General features: G+C 35.2%; 1 protein-coding gene and 1 long non-coding RNA gene across 2 annotated transcripts; one reads left to right on the top strand and one right to left on the bottom strand.

Annotated features, from left to right (window-relative positions):
* The first annotated feature begins 3,608 nt into the window (after positions 1–3,608).
* Positions 3,609–4,366, top strand: LOC144350771 (uncharacterized). The gene is made up of 2 exons (XR_013420333.1): positions 3,609–3,738; positions 4,098–4,366. It is a non-coding gene; the product is annotated as an uncharacterized LOC144350771 (long non-coding RNA).
* Positions 4,367–6,085: 1,719 nt separating this feature from the next.
* On the bottom strand, positions 6,086–19,176 carry LOC100372019 (neuronal acetylcholine receptor subunit alpha-9-II-like). The gene is made up of 6 exons (XM_085499129.1): positions 19,092–19,176; positions 14,801–14,943; positions 14,255–14,299; positions 13,610–13,719; positions 12,391–12,926; positions 6,086–11,278 (listed from the first exon to the last, which is right to left on the bottom strand). Exons 1-6 carry the CDS (start codon positions 19,141–19,143, stop codon positions 10,833–10,835), a joined length of 1,332 nt encoding a protein of 443 aa, XP_085355255.1. The 5' UTR covers positions 19,144–19,176; the 3' UTR covers positions 6,086–10,832.
* Positions 19,177–19,384: the final 208 nt, after the last annotated feature.

Genomic DNA, 19,384 nt, shown 5'->3' with positions numbered 1-19,384 from the left:
ACTACAGCACTACTGACGTAATCGAGCTAATTATTACGCGTACTTGGGATCCGTAAACGTAACTTGGCTGTACGTATTAATAAATAAATATGCGACATTTCAGTCACATAAATGTTATAGTCTGTTGATAACTTTCAGAAAGCTCATAAATCATCCACATAATTACTTTCTTTCCATGGGAACGCTTAAATTCAATTGTATGTGTACACAACTCGTCATAGTATTTGGCAATTAGCAACCTAAAATATCAACATTACGTATTATGTCATATTTAGAACATTTGTCAAACTCATTTATATCTTAAATTTTAATCCTTAAAAGTGGATTTAGAGATTCCAAAACACAAAACAAACAACGTCTTTTTATAAATCATTTTACTGCAGGACAAATTAATCAATTGATTACTAGCAAACACTCATGCAAACAAACTACAGATAGCCGAACAACTAACACGTGTTATTCTCCGCTAAAATACATTATTAGCTGGCAAATACTTCTATCATATCTACACATGTGTTGCCACTCTAATTCAATAGTAAGTACTCCTTGTCTAACAGTACATGTGAATCACCTAATTGTTAAGCTTCTATCTACTCGTAGTAGAGTCATTATCCAGAGCTGTATACTGTTTCCGTTCACTGCAAGGTCAAGCGAGCGTTCAAACGTAAAACAGATTAATCAATGACCACTGCGTCGTAGCAGAGTCAAATCATCGCGTGAGGTTTAACAAACGTGAAAGTCTATTTTTCGCTTATTCTACGTTTAATGAAATGATATACACTGTCATTTCGATGAGGTACAGGTATTTCAACATGATGTTCCTTTCCGATAAGTTGGTATTTTGGCATTGAACTTTGAGAAAGAAATTCAAATATCAATATTAACCATTGAAGAACGTCATTTGCGGCTGATGTTCGATCCACGTATATACATATAAGACAGTTAATGAAAAAGAACGCTTACGTGACGTAAAAAAAATACTGCTTCGATGGACATACGTTTACATACGTTCCGACATGGCACAATCAACAAACATCTAAACGTGGCCAGATCCTCATTAAGAAGTTACAGATTACTAATAGTAATATTGAGTGATTCCAATTTCCCTCCGTGGAAAAATAACAAAAACACACAAGTGAAATAGCTGATCTCATATATATACACATTATTGAAGCTATATTTGATGAAATGCCTAATACCTTTAGTTTGTTATAAACTTTCAACTATCAATAATAACATCTTCATGCAATTATGCTATGCAACACAAGTTGATATTTATTTTACTTTTGTTTTTTGCAGAGACTATTGCAAAAACGGAATGGTAAGTATAATATGCTCTCTCGAGACATGTTGCACATATGTAATGATATAGTGTATATAACTTTCTATTTAGAAGTTCTAAATACACCATAATGAACCGTACAGCTTCTTTTTTATAGCATGTTATACAATATGTTTTTCAACACATTTCTACTATGTCAGGTCTTCTAGACACAATACTTCTATGATATCTAAAGGAGGCAATCAAGATATTTCAATAAAACATTGATTATAATAACCATATAGAATATAGCAAATCTTTAAAAAAATTTGTCTGACTTCTACTCATGTAGCTTTGATTTAGAATAGTCTTTCTACAGCCTCATTATTATTACCATAAGAAATGCAAACAAAGGTTGAGTAGCTTTTGCCAACAATTCTCCGTGCTAGTATCTGGATAAAGTTTGGTTATATAGGTTTCATCCAAATCTGTCTGTATATAGTTAATCAAGTCAGTATTTCTGAATTTTAGTTCAATGATGTGCGCGAATCCACTTTTCAGATTTGGAGGGGGTATTGGATGAAAATTATATTGTTACTACAGCGCTGATTGAGCTATTGGAAAATGGAGAACAGTCTACTGTTGTCACAGGGCTAGTCGAGGTATCAGATGTGAATGAGCAGACTACGGCTGCCACAGGGCTGGTGGAGGTATCAGAAGTGAGTATACAACCTATTGTTACCACAGGGCTGGATGAGGTATTGGAATTTGGTGGACAGTCTACTGTGGACACAGGGCATGAAGATGTATTGGATGTGGATGGACAGTCAACTGTTGCAACAGAGCAAGAGGAGTTATTTGAAGCCACTACTCCTGTGGGCATTACTACACCAATACCAGATCTTAAATCATTTATCTTCTATCTATGGAAACAGTCGTATGCATCGTCTTTGGGCAGTGCAGTTACCTATGCTCTAGGACCAATTAACGAACTGGTTTCACTTCAGGAAAAAGGTAATGTTCAATAGATTTTTGCAGGTTCCAAGTGTGTATGATCTGTTGTTTTATAACGCCATGGAGTAGTTGAATGTGTATGCTACAACACATATGCATGTTCATTGTACAACTATATCCCCGTTTAAAGCACTTGTAGGCAGTTAAGTTATGTAAAATTATGATAAGATCCAGAAGAATGAATTATATCTTAGCGTTTTGTGTGAGATCTCTCGTGTTATCGTTGCCCAAAAGTTTTGAACCCTAGACCTGGTCGTATTTATTCATTTCATTTCGTGAAACACAATAATGCATTGACCCATTGTTCAGAGAGGGGCTTCATAGGCACGGCCTAGCATGGCATGGCATGGTGTGCTTGTAGTTGGAACTATTTTATTGATTATGACAGAATGACTAAGCCTTTAATCTATGAGTGGAAGTATGGCAAAATCCAATTGATTTTATAGTGACATTTTCCATTGCTGTAATGAAAATTACCCGGAGATACTTAAGCGTTTGTCGAATACCACACGATGTTTTAATATCATTAAGACACATAGCCTTTGTTTTTCCTGTTTCACGTTCGATTTCGATTCTCACAGTAAAGGAAAAAATGTCTTATTGAAGTATGATACTTATATTATCGGACTGAATGTTATTATTGATTGATAAACTCTAAATTGAATGAACTAACACAATAATTAACATTTATTATTTGTTCACAGATGGTGGTAGCATCATGGACCATTTCATGCCCCATAGCGCATGTGGGTATATTCTGGTAGGAAACTGCGATCAATCAGAACCAGACTTTCAAATCTCAGCTAATTTTGAACTACGTAATGACATGGATGGTTCATTCAAGATCCGGGTCATAGCAATTAACGTAAATGTTAGTGATGAATACGTGTATGTGGATATGCTTGACTCGAATGCAGTAAGTAATACACCATTGCACTCCTTATTGGTGGAGGGAGACACTGTCGTTAAAATCGACAATTTGTCGTCGTTTGTCATCTGGAATATCATAAAAGCTGTTAATAATGTTATCTTCACCAGTGAATAATAACAAAACAATATAAACGCTTTGAACGACTTATTTCATAAAATTACCTACTTAGTCACTAGGTGACGCATTTTTTATCATGAGAATCGATTCGTTTAAAAATAAATCAACATGTATAAATTAAGATGAGACTTATTGATTCATTGCAGCGAGACGAATCTGAATCTAATTATGATAAGATATTCGTCTATCAGAGCAACGATAAAGTGGTAGTCGTCTTCAAACTACATGATACAACATTCAAATTGGTTTGGATTTTGCGAATTCACCTCTTGAAAATTGAAATCACTGGTACTGCTTATGATGGCAAACTGTGTGGTTTGCTGGTAACACCTAACGGAGATATTCTAAAACCCGAAACTGAGATGATAAACGATGATGGTGATATCGTTAAAAGCTGGACAACGTTAAGATATGGGTGGGTATGCAACTTATTATAATACATGATGATTTTGTTATAAGGGTATGTAACTGTTATATTCATTTACATGCAGTGAAGTTCGACTATATTCTGCATATTTTTTGTGACGGCAAATATTGGAAATACGCATACCAATCTATGCATTGCGTAAGTCCGTATTCACCAGATGATATTTAAAGCTGTCATTATTCGTACAGTGCGTTGTGGCGTAACGGGGAGTGCTTACATTGACGCGTCGCCTTTGCGAGTTCGTCTTTATATCTTTGTTTATGATTCCATGCATATTATATGTATGCGTGTTTCTGACCAATATGTTCCTACATTGATCTTTAATATGTGTTCCATTGCTTTCGCAGGTGTAACTGATCAAATTTTCAGAAAACAGAACCAATTGACTTACAGCTACACTCTCTAAATCAATATCAACAGATTTATGGACTTTATTTTGTGAAGAGAAACAAAAGTTTACTTTGGCGCTGAAATGATTAATATGCTAATTTTTCATAATCTCTATTTTGAGGTTATTTGATGATAGATGACCAACATTAATTGTACGTGCTCGATTTAGCTGAACTTTTTAGATTGATTAATTTAATGGTGATAGGAATTAAATTATGTTTCTGCATGTATTTGTTTATTTAAATATTTAATTATAGAGAATATTTTAAATGATTCATATGAGTAGAGCTACATCTACGTGATGGTACATGTTCCGCTCTAACTAGGAAAATATGTGTAGGAAACTATACGGGGTAGAGGGGTGTTATGATAGCGTAGAGGAACAATTTCTCGAGATCCTGTGGTGTTATAATTAGCTACTTGTGCACTGGCTGATTTATTTGAATTTGAAATGTTATGCACGGTCAATATAATTTCCCTTTCAAAAGACCATTCACCAATTTCGATCATATGTTAATACTCACCACCCACAAGCCATGACCACACCTTCTTTACGACTTGGCGACTTAAAATAACTCAGTAACGAAACACTAACACGTTCAGACCAGCTGTTTTTCTGTATGCGGTGGGGGGGGGGGATTATGGCCAGTCACACGATGCAGCAAGGCGGTCGCTGATTTGCTACTCTCACGGTTAATCACTCGGCAGGTGTATACGACTTTTGACGTGGTGATCGATAAATAATATATTACCGCAATCGACAAACACATTTATTGTATGCAGACTCAGACCGTGACCACTGGGTTACACAATGATTTGACAATGCAACAAAGGGATTATATGGAATATTTATTGAATTTGTATAAAATGTTTACTAGAGCCCACCTACTAGAGCAATAAATCAGTTTTCTGAATATGTTTCATTTTCACGGTTGGATACTGATTATTTACACGCGAATATACTGCATTCGGACCGGGAGAGAGTAGGGATCACACAGATATTATAATCACCAAATACAGATTGACGTTGTTATGCACATGCTCTCTTATACCACATCAGTTCCCCCATATAACTAAGTACTTAAAGGGTCAATTATCATTATGTTACAGTGCATCGGGTGTGCAGACATGTTATGTTTGGTGTAGTGGTATCAAACCATCACTTGGCGTATTTTTTTCGTTTATTTTACGCTTAACAAAATGCTATACATTGTCATTTCAACATCCACAACAACTAAATACTGTCCAGATGGCAATGTGTCAAGCTGTATGTAATCGCCTTCGGTTTCAACAATACAATATTGTGCTGTCGAAGAAAGAATTGATTGCAGATTTTGGCGTTTTCTCATTAATGTCTTTGTTTTGAAGGCATCCAAATTACCTACGTGACAGTGAAGATTATTCCATTTCCTCTATCACGATTAACATATGTTTCTTTCATATGTTTTTTATCAACAATGCGTGGTAAGTTATTTGAAAATATTAAATAACGAATGTCAGAATATGATCATTTTGGATTGCTAATTCTATTTTTTCATCATAACAGCACAAGCAATGATGGGTTTATGAATGAACGACTGCAATGTGATAACCAAGAAATACTTATGTGCGGTTGTCGTCAAAGCACACAAAACTATTTTGATAAAGCCAATATTAGTCAGACAAGCCTGACAATTATCAAGTTCATAGTTGTGCAACTGTTGTTTTTACCATAAATTATAATGTCATCTAAAATGCTTTTGCCACTTCTCTCGTTTCTTCCCTCTGCCCTCGGTGTAGTACCAGCTAGCTCTGAGACCCGACTGAAAAGAGTATACGATGGAATTTTTATTTTCAGGGGCTGTTCGTTGTGTCACGAATCGGTATTCTGGAATACCTTAATGGTTATAATGGTGACATGATACAGATACAGGACAGCACAGAAAGCAATAGGCTGACAACATAATTGCAGTTATAAACTAGTACGAGAATTTAATTAATCAAGCAAAATATCAAACACAAAGTGCGAAATGCTATACACATTAGTACACAGTGTTCTATGAAAGAACTGCACAGCAAAACTCAGCTCATAGCTAACTAAAATGCAACAGCCAATAATACCTAGATGGTACACTACAAAATTGCACTTGTAATACAACTACTACCTAAGCTTAATATCACAATATCTGTACTTCAGTAAACATGTATTGTAATCACTATTATTACACTGCAATGGGTTTGCAGCACATGTGATAATACATTTTGCAGGATACATTCAATAACATAACAATCCCATAAACATACTTGTACTGGGTTCAAGACTAGATTAAATTTTGATTGAGACTATGAAAACATAAATAAGGCACACACAGGTTGACCATAAAACAACTGGAACTAGAATTACAACACTTGGTCTATAGGCAAGTTGCACACAGGCTAGCTATGTTCCAACCAGTACTAAAAATACAACGCTGGATATAAAGGCAAAAGACTCATAGGTTGGCTATGGCATAATTTGTACACTTGCCACACTTTGAATAATTTTTCAAATAATTCTACAGCATAAGCAAGGAAATAAGACTATAACAAATTGCATGCAACCTGTTGCCACTCACTCACACAAATGCGTTCATTCTTGCTATATATAATGTCAACTGTTAATAAACACGAAAATCCAGATGGTAAAGATTAATATTTTTGGAGAAACCCAACCCAATACAAATGAATAGAATTCCTGCAAAATTGACAAGTTTCAAGTTTAAATACAAGAAGTTCCAAAGGCACGATGCGCCACGCCCCTCCCCACACTCACTGCCTGCGACAGTGGAAAGGGGAGGGGGTGTAACACTCGAGGCAAAGTCTGAAGTTATAACAGAAAAAAAGTGCACTGACTATAAACATGTATAACTCACGTATACACGCATCCTTTGTGATCATACTTAATTATTCTCATTTCTTTTTATGTGGTATTGCTCCCAGGCTTGTGCTGAAACTTGTGCCTTAAATAACTCTTACAACATATTTTAATTCAAACTTATACTAGTATACTGAAATATCTAGCCTGTGTATGTGACATACCATATGCAATTATACATTTATTTAAATAGAGAACATTATACAATGCATTAATGATGCCGGCACTGACAACGTTCGTCATGTCAATACAGACAAACAAATATACATTCGCTTTAGACTAGAGTACTCACATCTCTTAGGAAAGATTGATTATAATGTAGTGATGATCTTATAACGTTTAAAGGATTGGAAAAACAAACTATAAAGTCATCTAACTACATTAATTAATTAATAACTATCAAAAAATAATGTTTTCAAAAAACCAAGTCGCGGCAGCACCATGCAAAATGTTATGCAGCCGCTTCTCGTCTATATACATAATTTATTACATTATTGTAACAAATAAATGGTGAATATAATACTATGAGATTATTACGAGTATACCTCAAAGTATGCACGAAGACAGTACATCGGGAGTATCGACCGATGCGCAGCGAAGGTCGATGCGACAGTATACTGTCTTCGTGCATACTTTTACGGTATCCTCGTAATAACTTTATTATTATACATCTTTTCTTCCAATGATACATCATGGGAATGCCGAAATCCAAAATGTTTAGAACAGAATCAGCGAACTTCTCTGTGTGAAGTCCGGACCAACCCTGATGGCAGTCATGTTTGTTTTTATTATTAGAGGACGCTTACGCGCGTAATCATTTAATATTTGGAATTCGAATTTCCTAATATGGTAGGATGAAAATACCGCAAAATTACTGTAACCTATGGCGTTACGTGACAGATGTATAATAATAATTACACACATTCATTTTTAAACAATTTATTGTCAATTTATAAACAATTTTACTTAATTAGTAGTACGTTTAATCTGGCCGCAGTAATAACTAAGGGTTTGTATCGAATTATTTTTATATTACTGATTACCTAACCTAGCAGTTCTTAAACAACAAGAAAATCTTCCAGCCACACCATCAATTTGAATGGTAAACTTCTTATTTGAACTATTTTTAAATTTACACACATCCTATGAAGACTAATTAAACTTCTATAAGTGACCAATAACTTTGTCTAAATAACCCAGCCATATTATTCAGTTTGACGTTTTATTGTTACAAATGAAATAGTGGACATTCTTACAGGAATCATATAATATCCGATAATTAGAGCGATTATGGGCCCAACCTATGTTCTAATTGTTCGTGGTTAAGATAACTTAAGGTAATGATTAATATTCAAATTGACTGTACATAAAATTAATTTTAAGTAATTTTAATTTAAATTGTAAAGTTTTTGGAGTATATGCATCATTTCTGAACATTTTGATCAGCGTCATTTACACGAAATAATAACAATACCATGGGTTCTGATTTTAGGAAACCCACGCAGCCGGAAAACATAGCCGTCCGCCCTTCTGCCATTGCAAGTCGAGTGCTATCTTTGAATGGACTACATACATTAGGCACGATACAAGACTAAAATACCTTCCTTTGCAGTAAGGAGAGGGGCTAATGATCAACTAATTCACATATTAGGCGCAACAATTATTATAAATGTTCAGCAAATAGAGCTTTACCCCTGGACATTTTCGTCGGTATACAATACTTTGTACTGACTTTTTAGGACGTTTAACCATTAGCTCAGACATTATTTATGTTCATTTATTCTCGAATAATGCAGTATCCACTCCCACGATGCTCACGCTAATGGTTGGAAATGGTGATGTTACTGTGATTAGAGACGACCCACCTTTCGATTAGCGGTATTTGGTGTATCTTATACCTACCACTAGGGATCTCTATATTGACGTGACAATAAGAGTTTAAAAATACAGATTTTAGTGTGATGTATTGTTGTATTCTATGAGATCGGACTGACATTCTCCTCACTGGATTGCAGAGCAGCTAGAGATACCCTTACTGGATGTTTTTTTTTCACGTTCTACATGCTTTGTACCTGGGATACCCACAACCATAGTTACACAACTGCACGTGTACTTTTTCTCTGCGTGATTTACCTTATTATTGGGGCTAGGTTGGGTCATGCAGACAGAACTGACATACAGAATATTAACTATTGAATATTATCCTTTCATTAATTCAGTCAACATTGAAATGATAATAAAACAAATAGCATACACTACACTAGTACTCCCCTTACAAGCAGAATTGTGAGATTAGTACAACAATCAGTCAGGTGGTTATACCATGGAGAGGCGATCAGAGCTCATTTACCCATTCCATCATTTCGGAATGTACTTGTATGAACAGTACGGGATATCCTATCTCCTCCAATATAATATATTGAGTCATATGTTCAACTAGCAGTTTGTTTGCACACAGTCAAGCTGATTACCTAATTATATATATATATTTATATTAACTGTCAACAATATTAAACTTAGTTCAATACCGACAGTTGCATTTTAAATTGTAAATATTAGGCAGACTCTGCCTTAAGAGCATGATGTGAGGTAATTATCACATGCTGTAACTGCATCAATTGAAGGTTTTTGTTTACTAAAGTCACCCTGTGCTTATTTATATATAAGTCATAGTATTTCCTTGTGTAATACTAGACATTGGGTTTCTTTAGGATATGAATTTGACACCCTTCATTGTTTTTAACTGAATAGTACATCTTGGTTGTATAAGACAAGTCTATAAAACTACATTTGTTACACCTAATACTACAACCCAGTCATACATCACCTCTAGACCATCATTTAACGTGAATTTGGATGAGCAATTTAAGGAAACTGACCTTTAGTTTTAGCAATCGAATTAAGTGCAATTAAAACATAGGAGCGTTCCTTTCTCAAGCTATATTAGTAGTTTTTACGAGAATATTGCAAAAAGTGCATAGTTTGTGGCATTCTCGTGTTAACCATAATACTAGTAATATACACCTTTTCCCTACTCGTGGTATTAATTTTAAGATAAATAACGAAGACAATTTCGCGCTGTGCGAACGTTTATTTCCCAGTGTCCGGATTCTAATTGCATCTCGCACTGATAGCGTCTCTGTGTCTGAAGTTCACGAAGGAATTTGGTTTAATGTGACGTAAACGTGACGCACAACTTCCAAATAAAGAAGACATCCGAACGCGCTTGAGTTTTACGAATGGCTAAATTATATTGTTACTGGTGTCAGATAATGGATATATAATAATATGAGGTTATTACGAAGATACCTCAAAGCCGAGGTCGATGCGACAGCGTACTGTCTGAGTGCATTGTCATTGCGTGTGACATGCATACTTTGAGGTATCTTCGTAATAACCTTATTATTATACATCTTTTCCTACCAAGGATACATCACGGGAAAGCTAAAATCTAAAAAGTTTAGAACAGAATCAGCGAACGTCTTTGTATGGAGTCCGGTTAAATTCTGGTGGCAACTATGTTTGTTTTTATTATTAGAGGACGCTTACGCGCGTAATAATTCCATAATTGGAATTCGCATTTCCTTATATGATAGGATGAAAATACCCCGTAAAATACCGCAAAATTACGGCACGCTGTAACCTATGGCGTTACGGTGACAGATATATAATAATGGATATTATGCTATTCTTTATAGAATGTCCATTGTTTCGGTGTTAATCATAATACGTCAAAATAATATCAGTATGGCCTGGTTATATTATTAGGTATCAGAAATAATTTAAAAAGTCTAGAAATTCAGTGGGTAGAAAAATGACCATGTCTGTTTTCTAGGAACATAAATATTCCTGCCGTGATACTAACAAATAGTATCAGATACAAAACCATAAATAATCTGTCGACCACGACAGCAACCATTCGCCATTCTTGTACACTTTCAGGCAAACTTGTGATATAACTAGGTGCTTTTATATCTATAGCACTCATGTCTCCACTTCCTTCACCGACCAGTGGTATATGTATATCATCATCGCCTTCGGTGTGTTTTGAGTTTTCTGTCGCTTTCAAAAACGGTTTTGTTTTATTTTGGAGCAAAACTATAGCGGCAATGTACTTAAACACACAGATTCGCATCCACCCAGGAACTGGTGAACAGTCGCTCGCCAGATAGTGTAAATTGATGCTAAAACCCGTCAGGATCGACGAGAGTGCAACAAGTCCGATGGTAGACATCAGGTATATTTCTGTTTAGTCAAGAAAAAATACATAAAATCAATTACTACCATTATTGCCCGATATAGACAAACATGAATATACATCTATCATTTCTGAATATAACAACTGACCATGATATTCCCACACACTATGATGTAGTTTTCCAACATTTCACACAATGCTTCAATGAGTGTATGTATGTTAATGAGTGGAATGGTGTGTGTATGTTTGTGTGTGGGTGTGTGTGTGTGTGTGTGTGTGTGTGTGTGTACTTGCATTGCTATATGTTCCGAGGACAAAAATACAGATATATAGCAACTTCCGAGGACATACACACTTTCCGAGGACCTTTTTCATAGTCCTCGGAAAACATAATTTATATTAATAGTTAATTCGATTATTAATAAGTTTTGCGTAGCTTAGGTTTAGTATCGGGGGAAGGTATGGTTCACGTTATATTAATATTAATATAATTGTACCATACCTTACCCCGAAACTAAACCTAAGCTTCGCAAACATTTCTATGTTCAGTCACGGGATATTCAACTCTTGTTTAATTAAACTTAATTAAAATGCAATTCTCCATTGTATTGCATTGTAATTGAGTTTAATTAAACTCCAATTAAAACGCAACCCTATATAGGAACGCGTTTTAATCGAGTTCATATCGCAACTATATTAAAAGTTAATTTAACTATATTAAAAGTTTATTCAACTATATTAAAAGTTAATCCAATGAAGTCCCCTTATTATTATTATGATTATTATTATTATATAATTATTATTAATTTCTCAATCAAGTATACAACCTAAAGTATTTTCGAATCAAGTTGGAGTCTATAGTATGTATCAAAACATGCCGATGAAAGAAATACTAACTAGTTGAATACGTATTCACGTATTCACAATGGCGGCATACTACGTGTGGTTCTTATCAATGTCAGATATGGTTACATTACGGTCAGAACTATATCGTCATGTGTAGAATGTGTACGATTGATATGCGAGTGAATGACGCATGACTGATTTGTGTACAACTGAAATTTACACTTTGCTATAGTAACAAGCCGAGTTATAGAGAATGCTTTTTCTAAACGTGTGATTGATGAACCTGTGATTATATAAATATTACATTACTTACGTATATATGGTGTTGAGTCTGAGGTAGGTGGTAGATATTGACTCGCTAGAGACAGGAAAACAAACAATGACAGCATACTAGTGACAAACAGAGTCATTCTCTCGCCACATTCTGTTGGCAAGTAGAAACCAACTAGAATCAAAATGAACATCAGCATGACTGGCATAAGCAGCGTATATATGTAAAACAGGGACCTTCGTCGTATGACAAATGTGTACGTAATATCAGGGTAAGGTTCTGGGCAGCATGCATAGTACAGCACGTGCTTTATGATTGGCAGTCCTATGAGGCTCCATTCACCATTTGGTATGTAGTTACTCAGCGACCCAGAAGATGGGTTAATTTCCAAGTCTATCAATGAACCATCGTAACTCCATGATCCAAATTTCAGGATGCACTTCTGCTCATCAAAGGGAAAATATGTGGCGTCTATCCGACAGGATGCTTTGAAAACCATAGGTTGCAGAGCAAGCACACTTCCATCGGAGCTGACTTGAGCATCTGTTGATAAGTGTCTTTCGAATTCTTTGTCAACACTGGAATGAACAAGTGAAAACTGAATAACAGTCACGACCAGTTACTTTCTTCCATACTGGTTTACGTAACTGATGGAGTACTATTCGATATGTCTATGAACTGTTTATGTTACAGCATGTCCTTGATGCAGATGTGACTAACTATCTATAGATGTGAGAAGCTGATAGCTTTAACTCAAATAAATCCTCATAAATAAATTAATACAATTCACTGATTAATTCACGTTACTGAATAAAAATCCGAGAATGACGTTTGAAACCTGTCACACGGAGACACATACGTGAGCAATTATTTTTGTTGGTGACCTTGTGAAATACAGCGCAATGAAAAATCGTGGCGTGCCGCCTGTTTGGATGGTGGTCGAGGTGTGGCAATCATTAGTCGAACATAACTTTGAAAATTGACTGTAGAAGACGTTATTTCCGGGATCGATTGAACATGGGGATCAATCAGTGACTGTAGCTTACAGATAGCAGGGCTTATATTGTCCAATGGGCAACCAGCGATTTTAATACATTGTTTTGTGGATGTTTACCGAAAATTGTGATTGCTTGTTTGAAGATAGCTGTGTGTGTGGAATGTTTCATGTTTATTAACATATTTTGATATGGATGGCTTTCGTTAAATTTGACGTCACAGTATAGAATAGTCTCTAGTTTGTAATACATGTATAGCCACCCACCTTCCATATAAGGTGATATCCGGTTGCCATATATCATTACTTGAGACGCTGACACTAGCAACTCCTGCATAGTCTGATTCATTCCAGCGCAGTAATTCGTCAGTCCACCTCTGAAATTAAATTGCTCAATAAAAACGTTCCTCAGTCGTGATTGGCAGCACCACAAGGTAATGTAAACGCATAACAAAAAGAAATGGTTACGTGATGAATGGAAATCGGTAAAGAACATCACACTTATAAAAACATCTATAATATTATGAATTTTATTATTATGGTTATTAATTCATACTTATCCTACTTCTGATTATAGTTTAATCTGTCAACCTACATGCCTCATGCGAGGGCCTAAGAAACACACCTATTCCTACATCTGGATTAACAATGACCCATCGAATCATAAGGTCGTCGTGATTGTAGAGTGCGAGACATACACAAGAGTGTTTCATACACAAATTGTGCTCTATTTACTCCCTCCATCACGCATACTGTCCAAAATACAGCGTTGATATAAGTCACACAGAATCACAAGTAATGCATAAGAAGGTCAAATATTTACAATTGTTATCAGAGTCGACTTTCCATGTTAACAATAGATTTAAGGTATGTGTTGTATTCCTATGTACATAACATTGAATAAGAACTCACCAGGCCTATCCAAACTTTTAGTGTGAACAGCTGGTTTTGTTCATCCTAAAAATGCAATACAACAAATTGTTAATAAAATGAAGAATTCTACTCAATTGTCACTTTTAAGTGAATTGATTCTCGGATTAGAATTGGTGAACTTGTGGTGATTGAACAGTCATTGACAAACATGTGATTTAATCATCTTCAGTTTAATTATAAAAAATGTAGTATATATATATATATATATATATATATATATATATATATATATATATATATATATATATATATATATATATTAACATTTTCTGTTGCAGCCATCAATGCATTTTAACATTATTATTTTCACATTAGAAAATAATGGAATAGTTATTTCCAAGTAGACAAATTCATCCAACTAGAAATAACGTATTCATGATGTATCATTAATGACGAATACCACTTTGTGTGTGGGCGTTCGTAAAACTTTTGTAATAACTGGATGTGTAAATGATACCCATTTACGTAACATAATTGCCCTGTCATAAAAACATTGTATTGTAAAAACTAAGAGAAATTGCTTACAATATCGAGAATCTGTATAGGAGTAATTCGATGAGTTACAAGTGTAGGTATAGAGGAGTTCAAGGCAGGTCGTGTTGACGTTGAGTAGTTTTCAAGAAGCTTCCTTACGAGAGTTGCCTGAATTTCAGCATCTGAAGCATATCCTAAAACACAGAAGCAACTAATTTGTAATTCGGTAAAAATAACGTAACTATACACCACACATTATAATTCGTTTAGATGTTAAAAACACTGTATAACAAAATTTCAATCAGTAGTAGATAATCAGTAGATATTTTTCGAATTTGAGATTTTGTGCAAAGTTTTCTTTACTAAACTACTAAATGAGTATTATTATAAGTGCTTTAAGTGAGTAAAAATCGTGCATGTAGTATATGTTACTAACGTACAATGCTACTTCACTGTATATATTCAAAACTGAAACACCAATTATTGGCAGACCATTAGTGATGATATGGTGAATGCCGAATTTGTGCCATCATAATATTTAAGTGGTACATTCCTGAACTGTAAGCTGATGTAAATCACTGCAATTTTAGCAGCACTATGTAGTTTACTAACCAATATTCTGAGTTGCTTGGTAGCATTTATAGATAGATGGCTGGCTGACTTAAACGACTCTCTATTATAAAATAATTCAGTATATCTCGCAAAATAGACCAAACCCATTGATTTCTATTCTCTCTATAGAAAATATTGATAGGCTAGTTATTGTTTTGAAAATATTCGACCATTTTGTTATATGATTCATTCCCTCATTGGTCTAGTTCCTAACCGAATGACAAACTCATATGCTATTGTGTAGTGCTTCAAGTGAGTAAGGCTTCTTCATGTAAGCTGTTTGATTTCACAAGCTTCAAATGAGTTCCATCTTTAAATAGCAGTTATATTTCGGTGGCACAGTTTAACTTAAATATTGATGACAAATCATCCCACCACGGCCTGACACTCGTTTGCCTTATCTATTAAATATTATTAAAACAATGGTCCAACTAAAGTCAAGCTACATCTACCACCCACTTGCTTTACTCTGGCTTGTGCAAACCAATATACCCACAGTGGGTTTCAGAGAAATTCAACGCACCCACGCTCGCACATTCACTAGAAATGCATATGCATACGCTATCAGATTACTGAGCAAATAGAAAACACCAACTTACTATAACATATCTAAAATGTTATTTAGCAATTATATTATGTAGCTTATTCTCAAACCCTGCTATTAGTGCATATTGGTGTCTGTTGCTAGTTACTAGTACTGTAACTACAATTATGGCAGTCAATCCCATACTGAGAAACATCTAAACCATCTGGACACGTGAGCTCGAAAGACATCATCCTTGATGTAGGCGTTTGCTCATCAGACAACATATTATGCAAAAATATATGTCCGTCTTTACTATGAAATGTTAACCGACCTGGTAATGTCTGAAATACTTTTTAGTATACTAGAATTATTTGTTGGGTCACATTATTATCAGTTTAGTGTAGTCAATGTCCCTATAAGGAGTAAACGCTATCGTTTCCATATTGCAGTTGAGCCAAACCCGCTGTAACACTGTTGCTTTATAAGATAATGAATGATCTTTGAAACTACGTCTCAGAAGTTGTATGAGTCTCATAGTCCTGGAGATATAGTCCGTTGAACGGCGCTTGTCAACATGCTGACATCGCTGAACAAATCTTGTCAAAATAGCGTCGTTCAGGTTAACGTGGTCATCGTAAAACCTGTGATATTTCTGATTCTTGGTGGCTCATAACAATTCAACTATAGAAAAACTTATCACTTTATTCGATACGCCAGTATAAAACAATACTTCAAGTTTTGTATATAAATACACTGAATAGCATACATTGCCATTTGAAAACGTCGCCATTTGCATTTACGATAGAAAAGAGCATCTATAAAAATCCGCCAATTTAACATTAATAAAGTAAAGTGTGACAAATAACAAATCAGCCCCCCCAATTTTTAATAGTATATTTGATCATAAAATGTCAAAATCGAAGACAAATATATGTTTTCGCGCCGCAAAGAAGGGTAAATAAAATAAAGTTCTTTTTAATTACTCCCAAAGTCAAACACGACAAATTCCTCGGTAAAGGTATGAAAATTTGTTGCGAAAATGTTTCGCTGCTAGTTAAATAGATAAAACAAAAAAACTACTCGCCAGCTAAAATATGACTTATACAGATATCCTGATTAAAAAAATATGTGAAAAAGCTCGAATTCTGGAAAAAACAACTAAGTTGTAAAACACACACATAGCAATGACGATGTCAAAAATAGTGATCGTGTGCGTACTAATCACGTGGCAATGCTTTGCGCATATCCGCAACGCGCCTTTGCCAGGGAAAGACGCCAATTCACACCTAATACAATGACAGTTTTCAGACCGAGGATACATGGACTGTGGTTGTTTTTTTTAAAAACAGAACTTAGCAGTTTCATCGAATGTGAACAAGATGTCGTACCGCGCATTTAATTTATTCAAGTTCCTTTGTTATGTTGAACAGCGTCAACATTACAATCGACTCTCTAAACACAGGGCGGGACATAGACTGGCAAAGTCGCGACTTCTTTTTTCTTTTAAAAAAAGATAATTAATTGTTCTTTCAGTCCTTTCAGCGTGATCGCGAAAACTAACCTAACCGCTAAGGAAATCCCGACTGGACGCATCTGCGGGCATTTGACTGATATTGATTATTCATGATGTCATTGATTATTCATGAGTGGTTTGTGAAAGTAAACATGTCCTTTTAAAGGTTGAGTCGATTCGATCGCAAAGATGGATACTTTAACTTTTTCCTCCCGATGGAAAACAAAATGTAGCCTTGGCCATGCTCATAGAAAACCACGAGCGGAATAGCTTTAAAGACCCTTTCCAATGCACAAACTGCGATCACCAACTTACGGTTGACATCAAAAGAATGCCCATTTTTTGACGCCGGAAAAATGCCAGTCACGGGGTTGCATTTTTGATTCATGCACTTATTGTAAAGATGACTCCCCGGGCGTGGCTGATGTTCGTGTTTTCATCCAAAACAAATCCCTTCTTTACAGTAACGACACATCAATATACCACTGCCAATGTTATTTACAGACATAATTCTGCTATAAACCAGCGTCTGTATCTAGAATTTCCATCTCGTTGTACTGAACTATCGGTGTCACCGTGACAATCACTCAGGATGGTTTTGTGCAGAACTTGTGTTGCCCGTCATCAAACCACTCTGCGGGCTGACTATAATATGAGCCCAGGCCACTTTCATTTAGATGTCGTTTAACGGCGTCGAACATTTTTTTCATTTTAGAACTCCTTCTCATGACATATTATGTTATTAAAAACACAGAGAAAAGCTTAAAATACTATAGCGTAATATCTATCTGTTCTTCGATCGCCTAAAATACACTATTTACAGATTACACAGGATATAATAAAGCTGGAAGGTCAACAAATCAGTATCCAAATTAAATCTTTTGACTTCAGTCTGTCACTCAACATGATATGTAAATGAATGGAGGACATGTTTACTCACATCTAGATTTGGACCAAATATAAAGAAAGTACACAGTGAAATGTTTCATAATCCTGATTTTTTTGAAACATGTTTTTTTTCTTGTTTTTCCCCTCTCGCTACCGTAATCTTCCTTTAGCAACCTTGTTTAACTCCAATGCATTCCATACCCATATGCTACATTAAGTAACCCATGTTGTTTATCATTTTGCCTGTCGCTTAATATTAGCAATTTTCAAACAGGGCTGACTATACAGGTGAATGTAATCGAATCCCACCACAACTAGGCTATCTCCCACGGCTCTCTACAGGATGTAATGCACGTTTGCGATATCAGGAAGCGCTAATATACTTATGTGTAGCTATCAACCAAATCGAGTTAAATCTAGTTGGCCAAAGCTCATTTAAAATGTTTCTGGTCAAGCTCACCAAAAACAAAACACACATTTAATTCAAATGATGCAAAATATTGTTTCTATTGTCTGTTTTTACAATACTAAACGTCTGTAAAGTGATCGACATCATGTGATTGCCCCGTGCATGTAATTCTGTTTTTAGCATATGTTTGCTGAATACTAACGATATACATTATTGGAAATGTTAACATACTATTGACAATAATATGGACATGATCTATTATCTAACACTAATGCTTGACAATGATGAAAAACATGATTACACAGAATTAGGCTTCACTGATAATTCCTCTTCTACAGCGGAAGTACATAAACACGTTTCATACAATGTGAATCAAGAAATGGAACTGACTTACCAACCGGCAAACACGAACTCAGGAGTAATAGAATGAAAAAGGAGTACAACATTTCCAATGTTGACTGTCTTTGAATTATGGTAAAAAGTGAATAACAAGAGAGCATACCGGGCTGACGTAGAGCGATTACGGCAGAATATATAAATATCATAAACATAGATGGAAAACCTACGCCCTAAAGAGGATTACATTTAATTTCGTGTAAATGCACATGTTACAAGACTAAAACAATACAATTATGTTGTCAATGCATCGCATGTATAAATATGCTGCTTATCATTTTGTCTCCCTCC

This window comes from Saccoglossus kowalevskii, chromosome 5 (genome assembly GCF_978046115.1).
Source record: "Saccoglossus kowalevskii chromosome 5, keSacKowa6.1, whole genome shotgun sequence".
In the NCBI taxonomy this organism is placed as follows: Eukaryota; Metazoa; Hemichordata; class Enteropneusta; family Harrimaniidae; genus Saccoglossus; species Saccoglossus kowalevskii.
The sequence above is the reverse complement of the archived record's forward strand: the minus strand, read 5'-3'. Positions and strand labels throughout refer to the sequence as shown.